Source organism: Cnephaeus nilssonii, assembly GCF_951640355.1.
Source record: "Cnephaeus nilssonii genome assembly, chromosome: 6".
In the NCBI taxonomy this organism is placed as follows: domain Eukaryota; kingdom Metazoa; phylum Chordata; class Mammalia; order Chiroptera; family Vespertilionidae; genus Cnephaeus; species Cnephaeus nilssonii.
This window is the reverse complement of record NC_137077.1, coordinates 66,593,995-66,620,689: the sequence shown is the minus strand read 5'-3', so window position 1 is coordinate 66,620,689 and position 26,695 is coordinate 66,593,995. Positions and strand designations below refer to the sequence as shown.

The 26,695-nt window shown below is 41.1% G+C and overlaps 1 protein-coding gene across 2 annotated transcripts in view; it reads right to left on the bottom strand.

Moving 5' to 3' along the window:
* The window catches only part of TBC1D15 (TBC1 domain family member 15), an 83,639-nt gene that overhangs the window by 45,403 nt on the left and 11,541 nt on the right, over positions 1–26,695 (bottom strand). For both annotated transcript variants that reach the window (XM_079774379.1, XM_079774378.1), the window contains exons 2-4: positions 9,586–9,684; positions 8,252–8,326; positions 2,250–2,388 (exon numbers count right to left, since the gene is read on the bottom strand). In XM_079774379.1, the coding sequence (XP_079630505.1) occupies positions 2,250–2,388; positions 8,252–8,326; positions 9,586–9,684 (313 nt within the window). The remainder of the gene's footprint in view (positions 1–2,249; positions 2,389–8,251; positions 8,327–9,585; positions 9,685–26,695) is intronic.

Genomic DNA, 26,695 nt, shown 5'->3' with positions numbered 1-26,695 from the left:
AGAAGAAAATCTTAACTTTTACTAACTACTAAATAAAGTTATGCTCTTTACTTTTGTAAGTCACAATGCATGGCCAAGCCATGTAAGCAGTATTTACAACTGTGTTTTTTGCTAAGCTATACAGAGGTTCTCAACTTCACACATTTAAATCACTAGGAGATTTTGAAAAGTACTGATGTCCAGGCTCTATCTCCAGAGTATGGTTTAATTTGAATAAAATCCAGGCATTAGTATTTTTTTAAAAGCCTAATCTTACCAAATAATTGCAATGTGCAAAGTTGAAAACCATTATTCTAAAAAAGATCTTTAGCCCTGGCCAGTGGCTCAATTGGTTGGAGCGTCGTCCTGTACACCAAAAAGTTGTGGGTTCAATTCCCAGTCCTGGCACATACCTAGGTTGTGGGTTCGATCCCAGGTCGGGGCAAGTAGGGGGGGCAATTGATCAATGTTTCTCTTCCACATCATGTTTCTCTCTCTCCCCCCTTCCTCTCTCTCTAAAAAAACAAATAAATAAAAAGATCTTTATTGTCAGATTATACTTTTCTCATCCACATAATGCTTCTTTCTTCTATGGAATTCTGAAAACTAATTTTGCTCATTCCTGCAGCCTGACTTTTTCATTTTCAAGGATTTAACAGTATTATGCAACAACAACAAAAAAATAGCAATTCACATAACCAATCCTAAAAATCTAGTCTAGAGAAGTTAAAAATCCCTCACATGCCAAATATACTAAACTCCTGTGGTTTTATCTTTCCTTAAAACTTTATATTGCTCTGGTTCTCTTTTGATAGAAAGAGAACTCCAATAAGTTATTAAGTAAATAAATAAATAAATAAATAAATAGGAGAGTCACACACATGCATAAACTGATTGTCAATATCTTGTGAATTACTATTTATTTCTTAATTGCCACTGTTTCCAAGAAATGATACAGTTCAAAATGTAACTACTACCTATAATAATCTTTAATAATAAAAGCATAATATGCTAATTAGACTGGACATCCTTCCGGATAAGGCCAGGGGCTGCGAGGGAAGCCCAGGTTGCCAGTGCCAGAGGGAAACCGGTGCCAGCAGCCGGGGGAACAAAGGCCTATTCTTGCACGAATTTCATGCATCAGACCTCTAGTATATGAGAATAATTTCCCAGACCATATATTAAAATCAATTTTACTTAGTAACAATGCTATATAAATGTAGCAACAGATATTCTAATAAATTCTGGTAAACATGGATAAATTCCTATAGCCAAACCAAAATCATTAAGATATAAAATATACTTTTACTTATAAAACATAGAGGAATCAATAGGAAAAAAACATTTTAACTCCATACAAGTGTTTAATATATTTAAAAGCAATCAATCCACAAATAACCTGGCCATATCACAGATAGGCTATACCATATTTGGAGTAATATGTGTGTTCTATCAGGCTGTTGGCTTGGCTCTTTTTTGTTATCTACATGTAGATAATTACCACATAGCAAACACAGATTTAAATCCTATATAATAAAAGGCTAATATGCAAATTGACCAAAAGGTAAAATGACCAGTCACTATGATGTGCACTGACCACCAGGGGGCAGATGCTCAATGCAGGAGCTGCCCCCTGGTGGTCAGTGCGCTCCCACAGGGGGAGCACTGCTCAGGCAGACGCTGGGCTCACGGCTGGTGAATGCAGCGGCGGTGGTGGGGGTCCCAGACTGTGAGAGGTAGCATGCTGGGCTGAGGGACCCCCCCACCCCAGTGCACGAATGTCATGCACCAGGTCTCTAATATATATGTAAAAGAGAATAATCACTGAACATGTATAAAGGGGAGACTGCAATGAGCTGTTAAATTCCCAGGAAACACTGATATTAGAATAGGATGGTTAGTGGTATACTCCATCTCCCCCTGGTGCTTTGGGATGAAATAACTTTATTTTTTAAAAATTCTACTAGATTAAGAAAAATATGCATGAGAGACAGCCAAAGCAATTTTCTAAAGTGTTTCTATTTTTTGCCATTAATAACTACAAAACAGAAAAAGTATTTTTAAAGCCTTTTTTATGAAGTCACAACCAACAAAACAAAACAAAGCAAAAAAGTGATGAAAAGGGAATATAACTAAAATATAAGAGTTATCTGTATTAAAGCACCAAAGCATCCTTCTTCTCTGAGGAACATAAAAGAACTTTCTTTGTACTTTTGTTTATATAATAATGCAGCAAATCAGTTTAAGATTTCAAAAGATTTAATTCATACCTCCATTGGTATGTGGCTTCTTTTTAAATGAAACTGTATTAACCATGTCCCACTCTGCTTCGTAACTGTTCACATGTTCTGGTCCTCGATGAGCTCTTTCTTTTGGGGCCTGAGTCCATTCTACAACTGAACTGGAATCCTAAAATGATGTAACACATAAAATATTTAGAAACTAGAAGTAGAATTTAATTTCAATCAATAATTGAATTCTCAGCATCTACATAAATTAAATTTGTACATTATGGCAGGCATCACTGGTGAGAAAACGCGAACACTATTTCCTGTCATTTCCTCCCTTGCCCATCTTTACCATCGGGAGTACACCCGCACCTTTCCCATCCCCCTCCCCTTCCCCCCAGTCATGTTACACCTTTGCCTTTCCCTCTCCTAAGCTCCAAGGGCCCTTCTTTTGCTTCTGCTGCTTGTTTCCTGAGCCTACACAGCCCAACTGGCTCACTTCTTCTATCTTTGTAACTTTCTAAATAAACGTTCTCTTACAATTAGAAAACAAAGAGAGAGAGGAGGGGAGGGGAGGGGAAGAAAAGCTTACCCGGATGCCTTGCAGTTAGGGGTGCCAATGAAATATAAGCAGAAGTCAACTGCAGGGCTTCTGGAACTGATTTTGCTTTCCTAATAAAAGCTTCATCCCTTTTCCCCCTTTTCCTGCTTCCAATGAAGCTGTGTTGGCTAAAAACATGGCAGCCACCTCATAACCATAAGAGACCAAACAAGATAACTACTACAAATAGCTCCCAATCTTCAGACTTCCGGTTGAGGAAAACAGCCAATGGTGCCTACTTATTTAAGCCATCAGTTGCATATTTGCTTTAACTTAAAATTAGCTAAACATTACAAATAACATATCTACATGTATAGTTCTAATACAACTTGCCATTTAAAGAGAGACTAAAACCAAAAGTCTAAAATGTAATGTTAATAATTTGACTAAATCAGAAAGTCTAATAACTTCTATACAGCAAAAGATACCACACATAAAAGGGAAGCAAGACTGGCTGAAAATGTTTCCAAAATATATGGTAGATGACATAAAAACATCCAGAATACAAAAACAACTCCTACCAATTTATTTCAAAATCAACAAATATCAAAAGAGAAAAATAAGCAAATGCTATCAACAAGCAAGTCAAAGAAGAAATATAAAGTGCCAAACATATAGGATATCCAACTTCAGAAACAATCAAAGAAAAGCAAGTTAAGATGAATTTCAATTACTTTGCCCTATTCAATTAAAAAATAAAAACAGGAAAGACAGTATGAGGAAATGCTATCCCCATACTGTGATGACAGTACTTACTCCAAAAAGGCAGTTCAGCCAACCTTATTAAAATTCAAAATAGGCATGTGTTTTACCACAACTCTCTTTTCATCAGCTACCCCAAAAAAAAAATACTAACACATGTATACAAAGAGGCATATATAAGAATTTTCATAACAGCATTGTTTGTAAGAGTGAAAAAATTGGAAATTCCTAATATTCATCAATAAAGAAATGAGTAAAGAATAAACTAGGGCAGTGATGGGCAACCTTTTGAGCTTGATGTGTCAAACTTCGCCAAAAAACTGAGCATAACTCAGGTAGTGTGTCACTTTGAGGAAAAAACATTATTTCACAAATGTTTCATCCTCGGCATGCGGCCGCCTCAGCGGCCGCGTGTCATCAAAAATGGCTACGCGTGTCAGTGCTGACACGCGTGTCATAGATTCGCCATCACTGAACTAGGGAGTAGCCAATGAAATATTAGCCAATAGTTTAGACTGATAATATGTTAATATTTATCTATGTTCAATACATACAGTAAATAAAAATGTTGTGATAATATGTGCAGTATAACAACTACATGTAAATATGTAATTAGAAATGCACAGGAGAAAACTAGGAATGGATAAATAGATAGGGAAACTGTACAGATAAATTCTTAAAAGACATACACTAATGGACAGATGAGGAACAGGGCTATAATCAAATAGGACTTTAACTTTCCATTATTTGAATTTTTACAAGAATGTATTCATATATTGCTAGTATCATTCTTTTATTTTTAAAAAGGAAAAAAGGAAATTTGTAGGGATAGGAGATATTATAAAGGCACAAGAAAATTAAGTAATAAGAACAGATACAGACTGAAAATTGGGGAGTGACTGAATAAATGAAATTCTAAAGTGGAGTGTTTCTTCTTTCAGGTCCTTCCTAGGGAGCCCCCCACACATGGTTACTCAATTTAAAAAATGCAGCCCTGCCCTAGCCAGTTTTGCTCAGTCGATAGAGCGTAGGCACTCGGACTGAAGGGTCTCGGGTTTGATTCTGGGCAATGGCACACACCTTGGTTGCAGGCTCCATCCATGGCCCTGGTCTGGGCACATGAGGGAGGCAACCAATAGATGTGTCTCTCTCACTTCAGTGTTTCTCTCTCATTGTCTCCCCCCATCCCTTCCACTATTTCTAAATATCAATGGAAAAATATCCTTGGGATAGCATTAACAACAAAAACGAGAAAGAAATAAAATAAAAACACTGTTGTGTGGGGGGGAGGGAGAATGCAGCCTTTACCACCATCATTACCAACTCTACCATCTCTAGTGGAGAAAGCTAAGAAGCATCTACAGAACCCTCACCTCACACAAAGGCTTGGAATAGGTACATCAAGTACTTTTGGAAATCAGGATAAAGGTCAAGCTAAAAACAGGACTACTAACAAAGTCCAGAGGCTAGGGGTTTACTCATTAAAAAAGCTAATAGATTATCTCTGGATTAGGAGAAACCAAGCACACTCAGGAAAGGGATAACACTCTAAAAACAGGAGAATTACCTAAAAGTCCATCTCTACAATGAGTTGGCAAGGTTCCTAGCTCTCTTCCTCCACTCAGTTCCCATAACACTAGAATCCAGGCTTAACCTTTCCAGCCGGGAATCTGCAGACTGTTCTCTGAAGAATGAGTAGCCCTAAATTTCAACACCAAGGATTCTAAAGGAAGCAGACTAGCCAGGTCACCCTGAGTCCCAACTATTACCAAACCTACTCAAACCTGAGAGATTATAGTCACTTTTCTGTGAGTGCTGCTAAATACGAGCACTACAAAGATCACCAAACTTCAGGCAAATGTCTATACAGAAGAGAAAGTCCAAATGAAACAAGAAAAAGAAAGTCAATTAGAGGAAGTAGACTATATACAGAAATGAAAGCATCTAAAAAAAAAAAAAATAGCCAAAACCGGTTTGGCTCAGTGGATAGAGCATCGGCCTGCGGACTGAAAGGTCCCAGGTTCGATTCCGGTCAAGGGCATGTGCCTTGGTTGCAGGCACATCCCCAGTGGGGGGTGTGCAGGAGGCAGCTGGTCGATGTTTCTCTCTCATTGATGTTTCTAGCTTTCTATCCCTCTCCCTTCCTCTCTGTAAAAAAATCAATAAAATATATATTTTTTAAAAAAACTATCCTTAAACACCTTAGAAATAAGGAAGGACATTACATCCACTAAGAACAGGATGCTGTGTTTAAAAACAGGGTGAGGCAAGCCAGTGAGCCAGGATAAGTGGAACAGGGAAACTGAGACAGATAGCTGAACTGGCAGAGCAATTTTTAGCAGGTACAGAAGGTCACCTCCCTAGAAATAACATCTAAGCCCCAGTTGTATTTCAGCTCCAGTCCCAGAAAAGTAGCAAAACCAAGTGGGCAACACCAGGATTAGTTGCAATGACTAACCACCCCCTGCCCTGACACTGACCAATCAGTGAAGACCTTGACTCTGAAGGAGCACATCTAGAAAGCTGATGAATATTATGCTAAAAACAACCCTCCTCTCCCCAAGACCTCCCCTAAGATTCCTGCCAGCAAGAAAAGAATTCAGCTTTCCCTCTAGGGAGCAGCCCCCACCATTTCCTTTCCCCTCTTCCTCCACCACAGGAAGGCATCTCCTACACTCCAAGGGACGCCGTGAGACTTGCAACCAGAGGAGCAATGGGCAGTGGAAACTCATCCCAAGCTAACCCCTGAACCTGTTTCCAAGGCCCCTTTTCAGCTGACTTCCCAGAGAGCTAGGACAGCCCAGCCTAGGCTCTCCAGTTGCTTCTTCTATGCTAACCCCCTTCTTGTTTTACTGTCCCCAGCTTTAATAACATTCCCTCATAATCACCTGGACTCGTGTTGTGAAATTTTTCCTGCACAAAGTCAAGAACCCACACACTACTGGCTGGCCCTAGGCAGACCCACTCACGGCCAGGTCCCCTGTCTGGTAACAGTGAGAAGGAACAAACAACACAATTTCCTAGAAATTAAAACTATAATAGCATAGCCTCTGTGGCTCAGTAGTTGAGCGTCAACCTATGAACCAGGAGGTCACAGTTCAATTTCTGTTCAGGGCACATGCCTGGGCTGTGGGCTTGATCCCCAGCAGAGGACGTGCAGGAGGTGCCATTCAATGATTCTCTCTCATCACAGATGCTTCTATCTCTCTTCCCCTCCCCCTTCCTCTCTGAAATCAATAAAAACGTATTTTGAAAAAATATTTTTTAAAAATATAACAAAAATGAAAAGGCAATAAAATAGCTAAAAGATAACATGGAAGAAATTTGCCAGAATATAGAATACACATATACACAATGAATTTGAAAATAGGAAAGAAAGTATTAAAAAAATTACAGGACCAGTCCAGAAGGTCTAAAGAGTTTCCTAAGGAAAGAAAAGGAAAAATGGAAATAACTCAAAAATATTTCCTAAGAAATAAAAGACTCAAGTTTCCATATTAAATAGGCCCATCAAGTACTCAGCACAAAAAATAAAAAAGACTACAAAGGCTCATTACCAGGACATCCTAAAAGATTCTAAAGAAGAAAAATACATACAAAGGATAGGGGATTAGAATTCATTCAACCTAACATCAATAAAAAAAACTAGACAAACCTGGGATGACAACTTTCAAAAACATGTGGGAAAAATTATTTTCAAAACTGTAATTCTATGCCAGCCAAGCTATCCGATCTAGAATAAGAATAAAAAAGTCTTAAAAAAATTTTATTTTGTTCCCATGCACCTTTTTTTTTCCTTAGAAAGCACTGGAACTTGGGAGTAAACCCAAAACAAGGGAGTAAACCCAAATAGGTAGATAACAGCATAGGATTTTTTTAAAAGGAGGGAGGGAATAAAATATGGGAAAAAGGCTAAAAGAATCCCCAAGATAACTGCTGCACAGAAAACCCAGAGGGCAACTAGTACAAAATGAAGCATGTAAGACTTTGGAAGAAATGTCTCTATGAAGATGAAATTAGAAGGTCATGTACATGATTAAATACTTAGAGAAGAAATGTGGACAGCTGAGCCAGAGTTTCAAGGTGAAGGTGAAATAGAGATAAGACAGAGTTAAATCTCTACCTACCACAGTGAGAAGTCAACACATGATACAAATGTTAAAGACAAATTATCATAAAAACCCAATGATTCTACTCTTAGGTTTTCAAGAGAAAATATATGCTCACACAAAAAATTGTACATGAATGTTCATAGCAGCATTATTTATATTAGTCTAAAAGTGAAAAAAAAAATGTCCATCAAATAATGAAAAAACAAATGTGGTATGTCCATAAATGCAGTATTATTCAGGGGGGGAAAAGAAAATATCAATAGATGCTATATCATGCATAAACCTTGATACATTATGCTGAGCGAAAGAAGCCAGTCACAAAAGACCACACATTGTATGGAAATGTCCACAATAGGCAAATTCAGAGACAAAGTAGATTAGTGGTTGCCAGGGACTGGAAGAAGAGGAGATTAAGGAGTGACCAACCAATAAGGTTGTTTCTTTTTTGGGAGTGATGAAATGTTCTAAAATTAAATATTGGCAATGGTTGCAACAAAACTGTAAATTTACTAAAACCACTGAATTATACACTTTAATAGAGTGAGTTTTATGGTATATGAATTATATCTCAATAAAGCTATTTTTTTAATGCCCTAACTTTCCTGAGTCATATATTTTTTTTTAAATACCTTTCCAGCATAGAGAATACTCGAAGAATCTAAAGCATCATCCAATGGTCTCCAATCCACTATAACTTCAGCATCCTAGAGAAAAAAATTATGAACTACATAATTTTAGAAAAAAACTATTTACTATTCAGCAATATCTTACATTCTTAGTCATTATTACATTCTTACATTATTTTTAATCTCATGAACCCAAAATAAGTTAACCTCTTAAATACTAGCACTTTAAATATGCGATATCATATATAAACTACTACTGGACAACCAATATAATGTAGATTTTAAAACTCTGCTCACATTTTATTATAAGAAACTAGTGACCCGGTGCATGAAATTCGTGCACATTAAAAGGGGATTAATTAGAGGAAATATTTTAATACTGCTATTTGCCCTTTCTCTATAATAGAAGTGTCAGAGATGTAGTAAAATGTATATGAAAATCTTCCTCCTGTCAGAGTCTGGGGTGCACCACGGACCCAGAGTCAAGTCCCCGCCCACCCGCAGCACCTCAAAATGGCGCGAGACCCAGACCCAGCCAGACCCACCCCCATTGGGTGAGATCCAGACCCGGCCAGGCCCACGCTTGTCAAGCCCCGCCGGGCGGGGGGCATAGCCTCAGGTCCCCTGGCCCAGCACCCGGGGGGGGTGGGGGGGCGGGCACAGCCTCAGGTCCCCTGTCAAACCCCGCTTGGCAGGGGGAACGACCTGAGGTCCCCCATCAAGCCCCGCCAGGTGGGGGACGTGGCCTCAGGTTCCCCGGCACTGGGACGGGGGAAGCAGCTTGAGGTCCCTTGAGGTCCCCCGTCAAGCCCCGCCAGGCGGGGGGCGCGGCCTGAGGTCCCCTGGCCTGGTGCCGGGGAGAGGGGCGCAGCCTGAGGTCCTCTGTCAAGACCTGCCGGGCGGGGGGCACGGCCTGAGGTCCCTGTAAAGCCCCACTGGGCAGGGGGCATAGCCTCAGGTCCCTGATTGCTCATTAAGGCTCGTTAGGGGAACTCAGCCTCCACTGTGGGTGCAGCCATCTTGTGTTACGGAAACCCCACCTCCGCTGTGGGCGCCGTCATCTTTGTGATGGCATGACAGTCAATTTGCATATTCCCTCTTTATTAGATTATATTACTGCAACTTCTACATATTAAGTTTTTAAGTATTCCATGCCATTTTACTGACTTATCTAAAGTATTTTATTTCTAATATCATTTAATGTTAAGTTTACAACTACTGTTCAATTACATATCTTTATCTTACACATGGAATCCAAACTTGCTGATAATGCCCCAAAGATTAGCCACTACCATGAACAATTAATTATTAAATAAAATCATTTACTGTTAACATACCTTCTCTAAAACACGTAATATTCCTGAAATCAAGCTGTCTTGGTCATTGCTCTTTCCACAAGACGAGTGAATATAGACACCTTCCTGTTCATATATAACCTGGAACAGCAAAAATAAGATTAATCACACTATTTTTATTCAATACTATTTCAACATCAGTTTAAAAAGAGATGTTTCCCTATAATGCCTGAACCAAGTTTCTGGTTATTTCATTTGTAAATGTATTATTGGGAACAGACTGTGATGAGAGAACCAAGATGGAGGTGTAGGTAAACACCAGTACTTGTTGCCTCCCACAACCACATCAAAATTACAACAAAATACCGAACAACCATCATTCAGAACTGACTGAAAGCTGGCTGAAAGGAAGTTCTACAACCACAGAAATAAAGAAGAAAGCACACTGAGACTAGTAGGAGGGGCAGAGGCGTGGAATGGGCTGGTCCAACACCCACATGTGACATTTTTTTAATCAGGAGGGATATCTCCAAGACCGCCCCTGAGAAACAGGGGGTCGCAGCCCCCCACGAGGGTTCCAGAGCTGGGAAAAGAAGTCCTTGTAACTTCAGGCTGTAAAAACCAGCAAGGATTGTGGCTGAGTGACATGAAAACTGCTGAAGTACCAGGTGTTCCACGACCTTGTAAGGTCCTGCTTCCTCTAAGCTCCAGCACCAGGCAGCAGGTTTAGGGGAATCCAGGGACATACAGGGAGGAACTGAACTGTCTGGCATCAGGGCAGAAACTCATGGGCAGCTTTCTCCCAGACAGGGATGCTAGCTGGGGTCATTGTTCCTGTGCTGGGACCTCCCCCATGGCAAAGCTGACTGGCAGCCATATGTGAGTTTCTCTAAGCAATAGCCCATATTGTTTGTTCTACCCTGATGATTCCCTGAGAACCCACCCTTGGCTTTTTCATATGAATGGCCTGTTCTGGCTCAGGCTTCAGATTTCCTAAAATCTCTCAAGCAGCATCTGGCATCAAACCTATCAATACAAGGCCCAAGACCCTACACTGACACCAGCCTGCCTTGCTTCAACAACGTGGCCTCACCGGGCACTTCCTAGCCCAATAGTAGTAGCAGTCATCTGTACATCTCACTGTAGTTCATGCCAGGTGGCCCCAGGCAGTGGCTGACTTTGCACCTCCTTGGAAGCCCCAGAGCCGGTGCACCTAATGGAGAGCTTCAGGCCATAGCAGATTACAACTCTACACATCCACAAGCAACACACTCAAGGGGCAGACTCAGTGAACACCAAAGCCCCACTGAATCAAGTCCTGCTGCATAGGGATGTCACCTGCATAGCAACTCTTCCAACTCTTCCATAAAAAGGACACACCTAGAGTGCACAGCTCAGGTGACTGGAAAGGTTGAGTCACTGGGCCCTACAGGACACCTACTACACAAGACCACTCTACCAATTCTAGGAGACATAAGAGCTCTACTAATACATAGAAACAAACTCAGGGAGGTAGCCAAAATGTAGAGACAAGGAAACATGTCACAAATGAAAGAAATGAAAGAAATGGAAGCAAGCAAACTACTGGAACAGAGTTCAAAACAATGGTTATAAGGTTTCAAAGGTCTTAATGAGAGCTTCAAGGGACTTAATGAGACTTTCAAGGATCTTAGTGAGAATGTCAAAGACATAAGAAAGGAACAGTCAGAAAATAAGTATACACTAACTGAAATAAAGAATAACTTACAGGTATTCAACAGTAGAGGATTCCAAGAATCAAATCAATAATTTGGAATATGAGGAAGCAAAAATCACCCAATCAGAAGAGCAAAAAGAAAAAAACAAACAAAAATATGAAGATAGTGTAAGGGGACTCTGGGACAACTTCAAGCATACCAACATTCGCATTATGGGGGGACCAGAAGAAGAAGAGAGAGAGAGCAAAGAATTGAAAACCTATTTGAAGAAATAATGACAGAAAATTCCCCCTACCTAGTGAAAGAAAGCAGAGTCCAGGAAGCACAGAGAGTCTGAAAGAAGAACAACCATAAGAGGCCCACACCAAGAAACATCATAATTAAAATGTAAGGGTTAAAGACAAAGAAAGAATCTTAAAAGCAGCAAGAGAAAAGCAGTTAGTTATCTACAAGGGAGTGCCCATACAAGTGTCAGCTGATTTCTCAACAGAAACTTTGCAGGCCAGAAGGGAGGGGCAAGAAATATTCAAAGTGATGAATAGCAAGGACCAATGACCAAGATTACTGTACCCAGTAAAGCTATAATTTAGAATTGAAGGTCAGATAAAGAACTACACAGACAAAAAAAAAAAAAAAGAGCTAAAGGAGCTCATCACCACCAAACCAGCGTTATATGAAATGTTGAAGGGTATCTATACTAATAAAAGGATAATATGCTAATTAGACGGGGAGACCTTCCAGGAGACCTTCCAGACAAAGCCATGGTGGCGGGGCCAAGGCAGAGGCGGTTAGGGGCGATCAGGCCGGCAGGGGAGGGCAGTTGGGGGCGATCAGGCCAGCGGGGGGAGGGGGGGTAGATGGGGTGAGCAGGCCGACAGGGGGGGCAAAGGGGGGCAAGCAGGCCGGCAGGGGGGGGGGGAAGTTGGGGCAAGCAGGCTGGCGAGGAGGACAGTTAGGGGCGAGCAGGCTGGCAAAGGGGGGCATTTGGGGGCAATCAGGCCGGCAAGCAGCGTGGTTAGGGGCAATCAGGCAAGCAGGCAGGTGAGCAGTTAGGAGCCAGCGGCAGTGGGACATCCCCTCAGGGGTCCCAGATTGGAGAGGGTGCAGGCCGGGCTGAGGGACACCCGCACACACATGAATTTCACGCACCAGGCCACTAGTTCTTTAATAAGAGAAAGAAGAAGAAAAAGAAGGGTTAAAAAATATTAGATCAACCAAAGAACTGGTATACATATATGCATAACCTGTGGACACAGACAATGGGGTGGTAAGGGCCTGGGGGTAGGAGGTAGGATGGGAGCTAACCAGAAGAGGTTAATGGGGGGAAAAGGAGGACCTATGTAACACTTTCAATAATAAAGATTTAGACAAAATTAAGTTAACAAGATGGCAATAAATGCATATCAATAACTGAATCTAAAAATAAAAATAAACTAATAATAAACATAATAAACTAAACTGAATAGAATCAGAAGCATGGAACAGACTGACGAATCTCAGAAGGAAGGGGTGAGGGGGTGTGTGGGAGGAGAATAACCAAAGATCTTACACTCATATATGCATTACCTAAGGACACAGACAATAGGGTGACGAAGGCCTGGGGAGGGGCGTGGCAGGAACCTGGTGGAAGAGGACCATGGGGGGGGAGGGTGGAGAGAAGGTATCTGTAATACTCTCAACAATGAAGTTTTTTTTTTAAAGACTATGATAAAAATAAAAAATAGCACTTAGAATTAAGAGTACTTCAAAGAAAGATAAACTGGAATTTGTTTTGTTATGCATGAAAGTTTTTAATTTTGTGATTATCACAATCTTTTTTTTCCTTTATTAAGGCATTACATAGGTGCCCTTATCTCCCCATTGCCTCCCCACCCCACCCCCACTCATGCCCTCACCCCCCTGGTATCTGTGTCTATTGGTTAGGCTTATATGCATGCATACAAGTCCTTTGGTTGATCTTCTCCATAAACAAAGATGTCAGGATAACTGTGTATCAATATTCAAATTTCACTTAGGTATGTTTTTAGCAAATGTTAAGCAAACTGAAAATGGGCCTGAAAATATTCAAGAGTAAGACTAGATGAAATATTATACTCAATGGACAAATACTAAAACCATTTCCCCTAAGAACAGGAACAAGAAAAAGATGGCCACTTTCACCACTCCCATTCGACAGAGTATTGTTAGTGCTAGCCACAGTGATCAGACAAGAAGAAGAAATAAAAGGCATCCAAATTGGAAAAGAAGAAGTAAAATTCATTATTCGAAGATGACATATTGTACATAGAAAACCCTAAAGACTCCATAAAAAAAACCGACTAGATTTAATAAATGAATTCAGCAACATAGTAGGATACAAAATTAACACCCAGAAACATATGGCATTTTTATCTTACCTTATAATAGAGAAACATGCAAATTGACCGCACCTCCGCTATGCCCACGATTGGGCCGGCAGGAGGCTGGGGGAGGGACTCCGGGTGGCATATCCGCCGTTGAGAAGATGGCGGTGCCCAGTGGCCGGGCCCATGCCGGCGCTCCCGGGGGTGCCTGGGGCGATCCGCACCCCGGGGGGGGCGTGGCCGGGCCCATGCCGCCGCTCCCGGGGGTGCCTGGGGCGATCGGCACCCCCGGGGGGCGTGGCCGGGCCCATCGGCACCCCGGGGGGGCGTGGCCGGGCCCATCGGCACCCCGGGGGGCGTGGCCGGACCCATGCCGCCGCTCCCCGGGGTGCCTGGGGCGATCGGCACCCTGGGGGGCGTGGCCAGGCCCATGCCGCCACTCCCCGAGGTGCCTGGGGCAATCGGCACCCCGGGGGGGCGTGGCCGGGCCCATGCCGCTGCTCCCAGGGGTGCCTGGGGCGATCGGCACCCCGGGGGCGTGGCCCTGCCCATGCCGCCCCTCCCGGGGGTCCCGGGGCAATCAGCCACCCGGGGGGCGTGGCCGGCCCCTCCCGCCCCTCCTGCCCCTCCTGGGGGTCCCGGGGCGATCGGCCACCAGAGGGGGCGTGGTCCGGCCCCTCCCGCCCCTCCCGGGGGTCCGGGGGTCGATCGGCCACTTGGGGGGCGTGGCCGGCCCCTCCCACCCCTCCCAGGGGTCCCGGGGGGGCGATCGACCACCTGTGGGGGCGTGGCCGGGCCCATCCCGCCCCTCCCGCCGCTCACGGGGGTCCCGGGGGTCGATAGGCCACCTGGGGGGGCTTGGCCGTGCCCATCCCGCCCCTCCCGCCGCTCCCAGGGGTCCCAGGGGCCGAGGCTTTCCAGGCCTTGGGCACCAGCGGGGAGCCTGCACCGATCGCAGGAAACCACTGGGGGTCGGCTCCTGTGATCGGTAGCAGGGACGCTGGGTGCGGCGAGCCCAAGGCCAGGAAAGCCTGGGGCGGAGGCTTTCCTTGCCTTGGGCACCAGTGGGCATCCTGCATGGATCGCAGGAAACCACTGGGGGTCGGCTCCTGCGATCCTTAGCAAGGATGTTGGGTGCCGCGGAGCCCAAGGCCACCACCCGGGGCCAAGCCCCGACCCTGAAAAAGGCAGAAGGCGGTGGCCACAGCCAAGGCCTGGGTCCCTGGTGCCGGCAGAAAACTGGTGCAGGCAGCCAGGTGAATGAAGGTCTATTGCACGAATCTTCGTGCAAACGGGCTACTAGTACAACAATAATGAACCCAAAGAAAGAGAAACTAAAAAAACAATCCCATTTACACTGCACCAAAAAAATTCAGGTACCCAGGAATAAACTTAACTAAGGAGGTAAAAGACCTGTACGTGTAAAATTACAGGACGTTGAAAAAAAGAGATAGAGGAAGACATAAACAAGTAGAAGAATATACCATGTTCATAGCTTGGTAGAATCAACACCATTAAAATGTCCATATTACCCAAAGCAATCTAGATTTGATGCAATCCCCATTAAAATACCTATGGTATATTTCACAGACCTAGAACAAACTATCCAAAAATTTATATGGTATAAAAAAAAAAAAAAAAAAAAAGACCCACCCTAGCTGGTTTAGCTCAGTGGATAAAACATCGGCCTGCAGACTGAAGGGTCCCAGGTTCGATTCCGGTCAAGGGCACATGTCCAAGTTGTGGGCTTGATCCCCAGTAGGGGGCATGCATAAGGCAGATCAATGATTCTTTCTCATCATTGATGTTTCTATCTCTCCCTCTACCTTCCTCTCTGAAATTAATAAAAATATATTTTTTAAAAATGACCCCCAATAGCTGCAGAAATCCTGAGAAAGAACAAAGTTGGAGGGATCACAATAGCAGATATCAAGCTATATGACAAAGCCACGGTTCTCAAAATTGCCTGGTACTGGCACAAGAACAGACATATAGACCAATGGAACAGAACAGAGAACCCAGAAATCAACTCAAGCCATTATGCTCAATTAATATTTGACAAAGAAGGCAAGAGTATACAATGGAGTTAAGACAGTCTCTTCAATAAATGGTGTTGGGAAAATTAGACAGATATATGCAAAAAAATGAAACTAGATCACCAACTTAAACCATACACACAAATAAACTCCAAATGGATAAAAGACTTAAACATAAAGCGGGAAACCATAAAAATCTTAGAAGAATCCATAGGCAGCAATATATCAAACCTATGTCATAGCAATATCTTTACCAATACAGCTCCTAGGACAATGGAAACTAAGGAGAAAATTAAACAAGTGGGACTACATCAAAATAAAAAGTTTCTGCACAGCAAAAGAAACCATCAATAAAACAAGAGAGCCCACTGCATGGGAGAACATATTTCTCAATGTTACATCCGATAAGGGTTTAATCTCCAAAATTTATAGGGAACTCATATAACTTAACAAAAGGAATATAAACAATCCAGTCAAAAAATGGGCAAAGGACCTAAATAGACACTTTTTGAAAGTGGACATACAGAAGGCCAAGAGACATATGAAAAACATGCTCAAAGTCACTAATCATCCCGAGATGCAAATGAAAACGACAATGAGGTACCATCTCACACCTGTCAGAATGGCTATCATCAACAAATCCAAAAACAACAAGTGCTGGCAAGGATGTGGAGAATAAGGAACCCTGTGCACTGCTGGTGGGAATGCAGACTGGTGCAGCCACTGTGGAGAACAGTATGGAGTTTCCTCAAAAAACTAAAAATGGAGCTCCCATTTGACCCAGTAATCCCACTTCTAGGAATATATCCCAAGAAATCAGAAAAAATATATGCACCCCTATGTTCATAGCAGCACAAGTTACAATAGCTAAGATTTGGAAAAAGCCTAAGTGCCCATCAGCAGATGAGCAGATTAAAAAACTGTGGCACATCTACACAACGGAATACTATGCTGTTGTAAAAAAGAAAACTCTTACTATTTGCAACAGCCTGGATGGACCTGGAGAGCATTATGCTGGGCGAAATAAGCCAGTAGGAGAAAGGTAATATCACATGATCTCACTCATTTGGGGAATGTAATGACCAAGATAAACTGATGAACAAAAATATATCCAGGATTGGGCCTAGATGGGCAGTCGGACATCCCTCGAGGGGTCCCAGATTGGAGAGGGTGCAGGCTGGGCTGAGGGACACGGGGACGGACACACACACACACACACACACACACACACGTGCACGAATTTCGCGCACCGGGCCTCTAGTATTTTATCTAGCACCCACATTAAATTCACAATATCTGACATCTGGTTAAAAAAAAAAAAATTTACCAAGCATGCTAACAGAGAAACATGACCCACAATGAGATAAGGAAGAAAATCAACCAAAAAAATAAGATCCAAAAGACACAAATAATAGGATTAATAGAGACAGATATTAAAACATTATTATAACTGAATCTCATATTATTCAAGACACTAGAGAAAAGTTAGAGCTCATCAAAAATATTACAAAGACCCAATTAATCTTCTAGAGTTGAAAAATACAATGTCTCATATGAAAATACACTGAGTAGAATAATGGAAGATTAGACACTGCAAAAAAATACTGAATTTGAAGTTACAGCAATTAAACTATACAAAACATAAAGGGGGAAAGACTGAGAAAAGGTGAACAGAACATCAATCAGCTGCAGGAAAACTTCTAGTGGTCTAGTACAGAGATAACTGACGTACCTCAAGGAGATGATGGATGGGAGAATCAAAAAATAACTTAGTAAAAAAGATAATTGCAGAGATTTTTCCAAATTTGATGAAGACTATAAACCTACAGATTTAAACAACAAGAATCAGGGTGGTGGATGGGGGTGAGCTAGAAGGGATCGATGGGGGGAAAAGGGAGACATATGTAATACTTTCAACAATAAAGATTTAAATTTTTTAAAAAAGAACCACACAAAAAACTATATAAAGGCACATCCTAATCAAACTGTTCAAAATCGGTAATACAACGAAAATCTTAAAATCTGTCTGAGGAAAAACCATTAAGTATAATGATCTGACAGATTTCTTTTTAGAAACAATGGAGACTAAAAGACAATGGAACAATATCATTTTTTAAACCACTTTATTCAGGTATGACAGACATAAGAAGCTATACATATTTAATGTATATAACTTGACTAAGTATGGGGATAAATATAAACCTATGAACCATCACCATCAAGCCATAAACATATCCAAAACCTTCAAAAGTTCCCTCCACCTCCCTGGAGCAACTTCTTTAAAGTAACTGAAAGAAAACCACTGTTAACCTACAATTATATACCCAGAGAAAATATCTTTCAAAAAAAAGATAAAATAAAGAGTTTTTTAGACATATAAAAGCTAAAACAATTAATCAACATCAGACCGACACTATAAAAATGTTAAATTTTTCCGTCAGAATAAATTAAACTGGAAGGAAATCTGGATCTACATACAGAAATGAAAGCCACCCAAAATGGTAACTTTGTATAAATATATTTCATTTCTCGTTAAACAAATCTTTGTTTAAAAAGCATAAATAGATAAATATATGTTTGTTTGGTAGGATTTGTAACACATACAAAAGTAAAACAACAAAAATAGGATAAAAGTCAGGAGAAAAAAATGGAATATATTGTTCCAGATTATTATACTTCATGTGTAGTATAACACTTGAAGATAAGTGTGGTAAGTTAAAGATGTATACTCCTAAGTCCCAAAGCAATCACTAAAATAAGTTATAACTAATAAACCAATAAAGAAAGTAAACATGGAGTAATGAAAAAGAAAAGCTGATGGCTATATTAATATGCAACAAAAGTAAATTTCAAAGCAAAGAAATATAACCAGATACAAAGATCTATATATATAAAAGCCTAAGCAACCGTTACAGCGGAACAACCGGAACTACCGGACAACGGGCCTGTAGCTATAACAAGCGCTGACCACCAGGGGGCAGATGCTAAATGCAGGAGCTGCCCCCTGGTGGTCAGTGCACTCCGACAGCCAACCTCCCGTGGTCCCTCACCCTGGTCGGCCGGCCCAGATCGGCCCCGAGCGGGACTGGGTGAGACGGCCCCAATCAGCCCTAATCGCCAGCCAGGCCAAGGGACCCCACCCGTGCACAAATTCGTGCACTGGGCCTCTAGTAATTTCATAAAGATAAAAAGGTCAATGCATCAGGATAACTTAATAATCCTAAATGTTTATGCACCTAATAACAGACCTTTACAAAATTTAAACTGATAGAAATGCAAGAAGAAATAGCAAATCCACAATTATAGTCAGAGATTTCATTATCTGTCTACCATAACTGATAAAGTAGAAAGTCAGTAATATAAAAAAAAACTTGAGTAACACTATCAACCAACTTGACCTAAGTGGTACTTACAGAACACTCCACCCAACTACAAAATATACCTTCTTTCAAGTGTGCACAAAACATTCACCATGACATATCATACTTTGGGCCATAAAACAAAATTTAGTAAATTTAAAAGAATTCAAGTATATCCTGTGATCACAGTGAAATTAACTTATAGATCAGTAATAGAAATATCTTCGGAACATTCCCACTTATCTAGAAATTAGTAACATATTTCTAAATAACCCAAGGATCAAAGAAGAAATAAAAAGAGAAATTAAAAAGTATTTGAACTAAGTGAAAATGCAAACACATCATATCAAAATTAGTGCAGTGCCACCAAACAGTGCTTAGTGGGAAATATGTAACACTGAATGCTTTATTAGAACAGAAAAAAAGCTTCAAGTTAATGACATCAGCTTCTACTTTAAGAAACTAGAAAAGTGCAAATTAAACCCAAAGTAAGCTAAAAAGAAAGATTAGAGAAAAAGTCAATAAAATGAAGAAAAATGGGGGTGGGGTCAATGAAACCAAAAGCTAGTTAGTTCCTTGAGAATAAAACTGATAAAGCTCTAGTCCCAGCTGGTTTGACTCAGTGGATAGAGCATCAGCCTGCAGACTGAAGAGTCCTTGGTTCGACTCCGGCCAAGGCACATGTCTGGGTTGCAGGCTCGATCCCCAGTAGGGGGTGTGCAGAAGGCAGCCAATCAATGGTTCTCTCTCATCATTGATGTTTCTCTCTCTCTCCCCCCCTCTCCCTTCCTCTCTGAAATCAATAAAAAATTTTCAAAAAAGACCTGATAAATCTCTAGCCAGATTTAGAAGGAAAAAACAAGAAACACAAATTACCAATATTAGGAATTAAGAGCATAAACATCACTATAGATTTACACATATAAAAAAGATACTGCCCGGCAGGCATGGCTCAGTGATTGAGCATGGACCCATGAACCAGGAGGTCACAGTTCAATTCCCAGTCAAGGCAAATGCCTGGGTTGTGGGCTCAATCCCCAGTGTGGGACATGAAGGAAGCAATTGATCAATGATTCTTATCACTGATGTTTCTGTCTCTCCCTCTCTCTTTCTCTGTGAAATCAATAAAAATATTTTTTTAAAAGACACTAAAAAAATAAACAATTTAGACTAATAAATTTGACAACTTAGACAAACCAGTTAAGAGACACAGCTACCCAAGCATGCTCAAGATGAAAAAGATAACCTTAGTGGCCCATTATGAATTAAGGAAATTGAATTTGTCATTAAAACCTTCCCACAAGGAAAATTCCCTTTCAGAAAATTGAAAGGAATACTTCCCAATTTATTCTATGAGGCCAACATTACCCTAAGACCAAACTCAGACAAAAATACTCTAAGAAAATAAAACTATAGACCAATATCTCATGAACTTAGACACAAAAAATTTAAACAAAAATTTAGCAAACTGAATCCAACAATATGTAAACAGAAAAATACTTCTTGACCAAAGGGGGCTTACCCTACTTGGGTTTGGTTTAATATTCAAAAATCAATCACTGTAATTCATGATTGTGAAAAAAATTTAAAACAAAAACATGATCATCTTAAAGGACACAGAAAAAGCATTCGACAAAATCTAACATCCATTTCTGACAAAAACTCTCAGTAAACTAGGAATCGAAGAAAATGTCCTCAGCCATATAAAAAAGTATCTATGAAACACTACAGCTGACATCATATACTTAAAAGACTGAATGCTTTCTCCTAAGATGAGGAACAAGATAAGTATGTTCACTCTTACCACTTCTATTCAATGCTATACTTAAGGTTTTAGATACTGCAATAAAGAAAAATAATAAAGACACCTAGATTGGAAAAAAGTAAAACAACTTATTGGCAAATGACATGAGTGTCTATGTAGAAAAATTCAATGAAATCTACATAAAAACTACTATAACTAAGTGACTTTATTTAGCAAGGATCCAAGACTCAGGTTCAATATACAAAAATCAATTACTATGTTTTTATAAATACCAATGAACAATCAAAGGGGTATTTTCAAATATAGCATTTAAATAACATCAAAAACATGAAATACTCAAGTATAATAAATCTGACAGATGTGCAAGACTTCTAAACTGAAAATTATAAAACATCTGAGAAAAATGAAAGACAAACCTAAATTAAATAAGAAATACACTAGCCCTAACTGGTTTGGCTCAGTGAATCTAGTATCATTGGCCTGCCAACTGAAGGGTCCCGGTTTCAATTCAAGGGCACATGCCCAGGTTGCAGGCTCGATCCCCAGTGGGGGGTATGAAGGAGGCAGTTGATCGATGATTCTCATAATTGATGTTTCTATCTTTCTCTCCCTCTCCCTTCCTCTCTGCAATCAGTAAAAATTAAAAATAAAAAGCATGAAAATAATTTAGTTTAAAAAAAAAGAAATATACCATGTTCGTGGCTCAGACGAATCAATGCAGTTAAGATGTCCATTCTCTCCAAATTGATCTCTAGATTGACTGCAATGTCAATCAAAATCCCAGCAGGCTCTTTTGAAGACAATAACGAAAGCTGATTCTAAAATTGGTATAAATATTCAAATGACCTAGAACAGTGGTCGGCAAACTCATTAGTCAACAGAGCCAAATATCAACAGTACATCAATTGAAATTTCTTTTGAGAGCCAAAGTTTTTAAACTTAAACTATATAGGTAGGTACATTGTTATTAACTTAATTAGGGTACTCCTAAGCTGGCCTTTGCTAAAAACTCAAGGGGCCAAAGAGCTGCATGTGGCTCTCGAGCCACAGTTTGCCGACCACTGACCTAGAATAACCAAATCAGCCTTGAAAAAGAGTAACAGTGGAGCACTAAGCACTAATATACCTGACTATAAGATTACGTACAAGTCTATATAGTAATCAAGAAAGTGTGGCATTGAAGAGAAACAAATGGATTGATAGTACAGAATAGATTTCAGAAACAAATTATATAGACATATAAAGTTTCTTTTATACAAAGGTACAAAAGCAACTCAGCAAATAGAGGATAGTCTTTTCAACAAATAGTGCTTATACTTTAAAATGGGTATTTCTGGCCTTGGGTTCAGAAAATTTTTAGAAATGACACCAAAAGCATAAAAGATTGATAAATCATCAAAATTGAATTTGTTTGATCTTCAAAAGACACTTAAGCAAATGAAAAGCCCTGGATCAGGAAGGGAAAATATATCTGCAAATCACATATCTAATAAAGGGTTTATATCCAAAACATAAAAAGAACTCTCAAAAATCACTAACAAGCAAATGAACAACAGTTTAAAATAAAATGGGCAAAAGGTTTAAACAGACATTCTACCTAAGATACAGGAACGGCATATAATCACATGAAAAGATACTAAACACCATTAGTTATCAGGGAAATGCAAATTGAAACCCTATGAGTCTTACCTGACATTCCCCACCGAATATATACAAACTTCCTGCCTCGGCCCACTCTGAACTCACTTCTTCCCTCAAAGCCTTGTGCCATTTTGGTGTACATTGTACCTAGAACACCCTTTTATAATTTGTTTCTGCAAATAACTTCTAAATCCTGCAAAAGAGCACAAGCAATAGCCTCTCCAAACTCTTCCAACAACCCCCATTGGTGGAAAAACACACACACTGAAAAAAGTGTCTGACTAAACTGGTAATGTCATATAAACCAGTAACTCTATGGTCATAGCAGAATGTCAATTTGTTATTTCTTTGATAAATATTTAGCATATACCTACAATATGCCCAGCATAAAGTAAGCTTAGAAGGTATAAATAAGATTCAGTCATTGCCTTCATAGCACTTACAATCTAATTAGAGATTAAGATAAGAAAACAAGTAATCACAGCATATAAGAGAAGTATAAATAAGCTACCACAAATAAATTATATATAACCTAGACTTAAGAGGCTCAGGCAGGATGAGAAATAAGGAAGACTTAACCAGAGTGACATATAAACTGAGACCTGAAGAATGGCAATTTTAACTAAAGAGGATATATGTTCTATACAAAGAGCAGAAATTCAGAACATGGCTATAACTCAGATCAGACAGAAGCTAGTGTTGAGAGACAAGAGTAGAGATCAGATCATAAAGGGTTTCATAAGCCATTCTCAAGAATTAGGGAGTTTGTAATTTATCCAGAAGAGAATCTTTGCCACTAAAGAGTCACTAGACTCTTGGGAATGCCATAGTCAGACTTGCCTTTTTCTAACACTCTGGCAGTAAAGCCAAGAATAAACAGCTGCAGTAATCCAGGGAGGGAGAGACTCATGGTGGCTTGAACTAAGGCAGCAGCAGTGGGGATGAGGAAAGGAAGATGGCCTAGAAAGTTATTTAAAAAGGTAAAATGTGCCGAAACCGGTTTGGCTCAGTGGATAGAGCGTCGGCCTGCGGACTGAATGGTCCCGGGTTCGATTCCGGTCAAGGGCATGTACCTTGGTTGCGGGCACATCCCCAGTAGGGGGCGTGCAAGAGGCAGCTGATCGATGTTTCTCTCTCATCGATGTTTCTAACTCTCTATCCCTCTCTCTTCCTCTCTGTAAAGAATCAATAAAATATATTTTAAAAAATAAATAAATAAATAAAAAGGTAAAATGTTAGGACTACATGACTGATCAGATGTGGGAGGTGAAGGGGAGAAGAGTCAAGGACAAAACTGAGTAGATGAGATAAGTAGGGTATACAGAAGTAAACGATGAGTGTTCTTTAGGACACGTTAATCAGTAATGATTGTGGAACTAAAGAAATGTAGAACATAGGATGATTTTAAGGGTAACAAACCACAGAAATTCTGAGTGAAGATATAGAGATACTGAGATATTGAGGATGGTACAATTCTCAATGAAAGGCAGGGTGCAGAATTAGTATTGCTTTTTAAGGACATTAGTGTGCCAAACAATATCAGACAGGAGGGCAGAAATAATTTAGCAGTCTGGAGAGCTATAACAAGGACTAAGTGAATGACTTATACCAAAAACTCTATATACATTACTAGGGGTCCAGTGCACCTTGAAAGGAACTGTGGGCCGAGAGGCTGCGATGGGCACAGGGGCGAGTCTTGGTCCATCCTCCGTGCCCCCACCCGGCCCCTCCCACCATGGCCCCTGGTCCCATCTGCTGACAGCCCCGCTTCCACCACCACTGCCACTCCCACACGCTGACGGCGCTGGCCCCGTTCACATCCACTGATGGCACAGAGCGACTGGGGCTGGCACCAGCAGAAGGTACAAGCAGGGCCAGAGCCATCAGCAGGTGCAAGCAGCAGCTGCTGCCCCAATGACCCCTCAGGAGCAGGGGGAGATGAAGGAGCCCTCAGGGGTGACTGGGGCTGGCAGCCACCGCTCACACCCACTGATGGCGCTGAGCAATCAGGACCAGCGCCAGGCGCCACCAGCAGGTGCAAGCGGGGCCAGCAGCAGGTGCGAGCACCTGGCAGGACCGTGGCATGCAGGAGCAAAGAATTTTCAGTAACCACCAGAGGCTTGCCCCGATGACAGCGACTGGCGCCCACCTTGGCCTGGCGCCCCCGCTCACCTGCTCCACCATCCCGCTGAAGCCGACACCCACCATGTTCTGCGCTCTGCCACCTGCTGCCGACGCACGCCATGTTCCACACGCACCACCTGGTGGTCAGCGCACGTCACAGCAACCGGTTGTTCTGCCGTTCGGTCTATTTGCATATTAGAGTTTTATTTTATATACTAGTAGCCCATTTGCAGGAAAATCCTGCAAGCGGCTGTTGCGGCCGCATGTGCTGCCGTTGCCGCTGCCTTTGCGGCCACCGTGCCTGCACCCGCTTGCCACTGCCACCCGCCCCGCTCCGCCCCGTTCCGCCCCGCTCCACCTTGCCCAGGCTTTCCCTCTAGCAGCCACCTTGCTTTCCGCTTTTCCTCCCTCTTCCTTCTAAGTTGTCTTCAATCTTCACTCCTCCCTCTCTCGGCGTATGCAAATTAACCGCCATCTTTGTTGGGTAATTTGCATACTCGCCCTGATTGGCTGGTGGGTGTGGCTTTGGCTGGTGGGCGTGGCTTGGGCGTAGCGAAGGTGCGGTCAATTTGCATATTACTATTTTATTAGGTAGGATATATATATATATATATATATATATATATATATATATATATAGTATTACACAATACGAGATTGTTAGTAGATTTCATAAGGATTTCCTTCCACAAAAAAGTTGCCAGACGTTGGGCGTCATTTAACACCGGTGGTCTTGATCCAGCATCTAGAAGGTTTAAGGAAACCTGGAGAAGGGGCTGTGCATAAATTAAATAAGAGTCCAGAGACAAAACATAATTTTGAAAGGCATATAGGGGGGCAGAGGAGCTTGGCTGAAGAAACAAAGTTCTCCTTGTCTCAGGACCCCCTGCTTTTTATCAACACAATTTGTCCTAAGGCAAGGTGGAGACATACACATCAAAAGCCAGGGTTAGTCTACAGCAGTGGTTCTCAATGCCGTGACCCTTTAATACAGTTCCTCATGTTGTGGTGACCCTCAACCATAAAATTATTTTCCTAATGCCGTGACCCTTTAATACAGTTCCTCATGTTGTGGTGACCCTCAACCATAAAATTATTTTCGCTGCTACTTCATAACTGTAATTTTACTACTGTTAAAAAATCTGTGTTTTCCGATGGTCTTAGGCTCTACAGCAGCAGTTCTACAGGTTGAGAACCGCTGCTGTAGAGCCTAAGACCATCAGAAAACACAGATATTTACATTACGATTCATAACAGTAGCAAAATTACAGTTATGAAGTAGCAACGAAAATAATTTTATGGTTGGGGGTCACCACAACATGAGGAACTGTATTAAAGGGTCACGGCATTAGAAAGGTTGAGAACCACTGGTCTACAGAGTCCATTGTCAGATTGGGGAACTGCCTTGGGCTGTTCAGGTGTTTGGCCAACAGAAGGCAATAACATGTAGATTAAGATGCCCTGAGCTGTCTGGCAGCAAACAATCATCCTTTTCAGGTTTGGGGAAATGCCTTTAGCCATTCCCAACAGGCGATAACATATGTGACTCAGCCCTTGTTGAGTCCCCAAGTTCCATCAACCTTTTCATGAAACTCTTGCAATTATGACATGCTGGAACTGGCTTCTGGCAAAAAGTGAAAATGAAAAGGTTGCATTATAATTTTTCATTTAGTCCCAACAGCTATGTCCAAAGGAAAGTCTTGACATTTGAACTTTGTCAAAAAGCCATGTTTTTTATTAATTCATATATTGAAGTAACTTGTTAAAATTGCAAACCACTGTACTGTGTCAAGAATGAGAAGTCTGTGTTTAGCCATTCTTGTATCCAAAGAACTCAACACACAAAGGTACTTAAATGTTTGTTAAACTAAAGAATGCCAAAAAAAAAAAAAGATGGCAAACTCATATTGTATCCTGTACCAGCAAGGTACTACCATGCTACAAGATCTATTCTAGGAAAAGAAATAGTCTCTGGGAAAATCTACCAAGTACCAAGAATATCCTTTATCTTTCTTAAGCACAAGGGTTTCACACACTATAAGCATATCTAAAAGAAATTGGAAGTGGCCAAATTTAAGCTACAAAATAAGTTCTTACTCAGAATGCCACTAAAACAAATTCTAAGAAAAAAATAACAACTGATTTCCAACTTGTTTCAAGTTATTTTCAATAGAAACAAATTCTAATA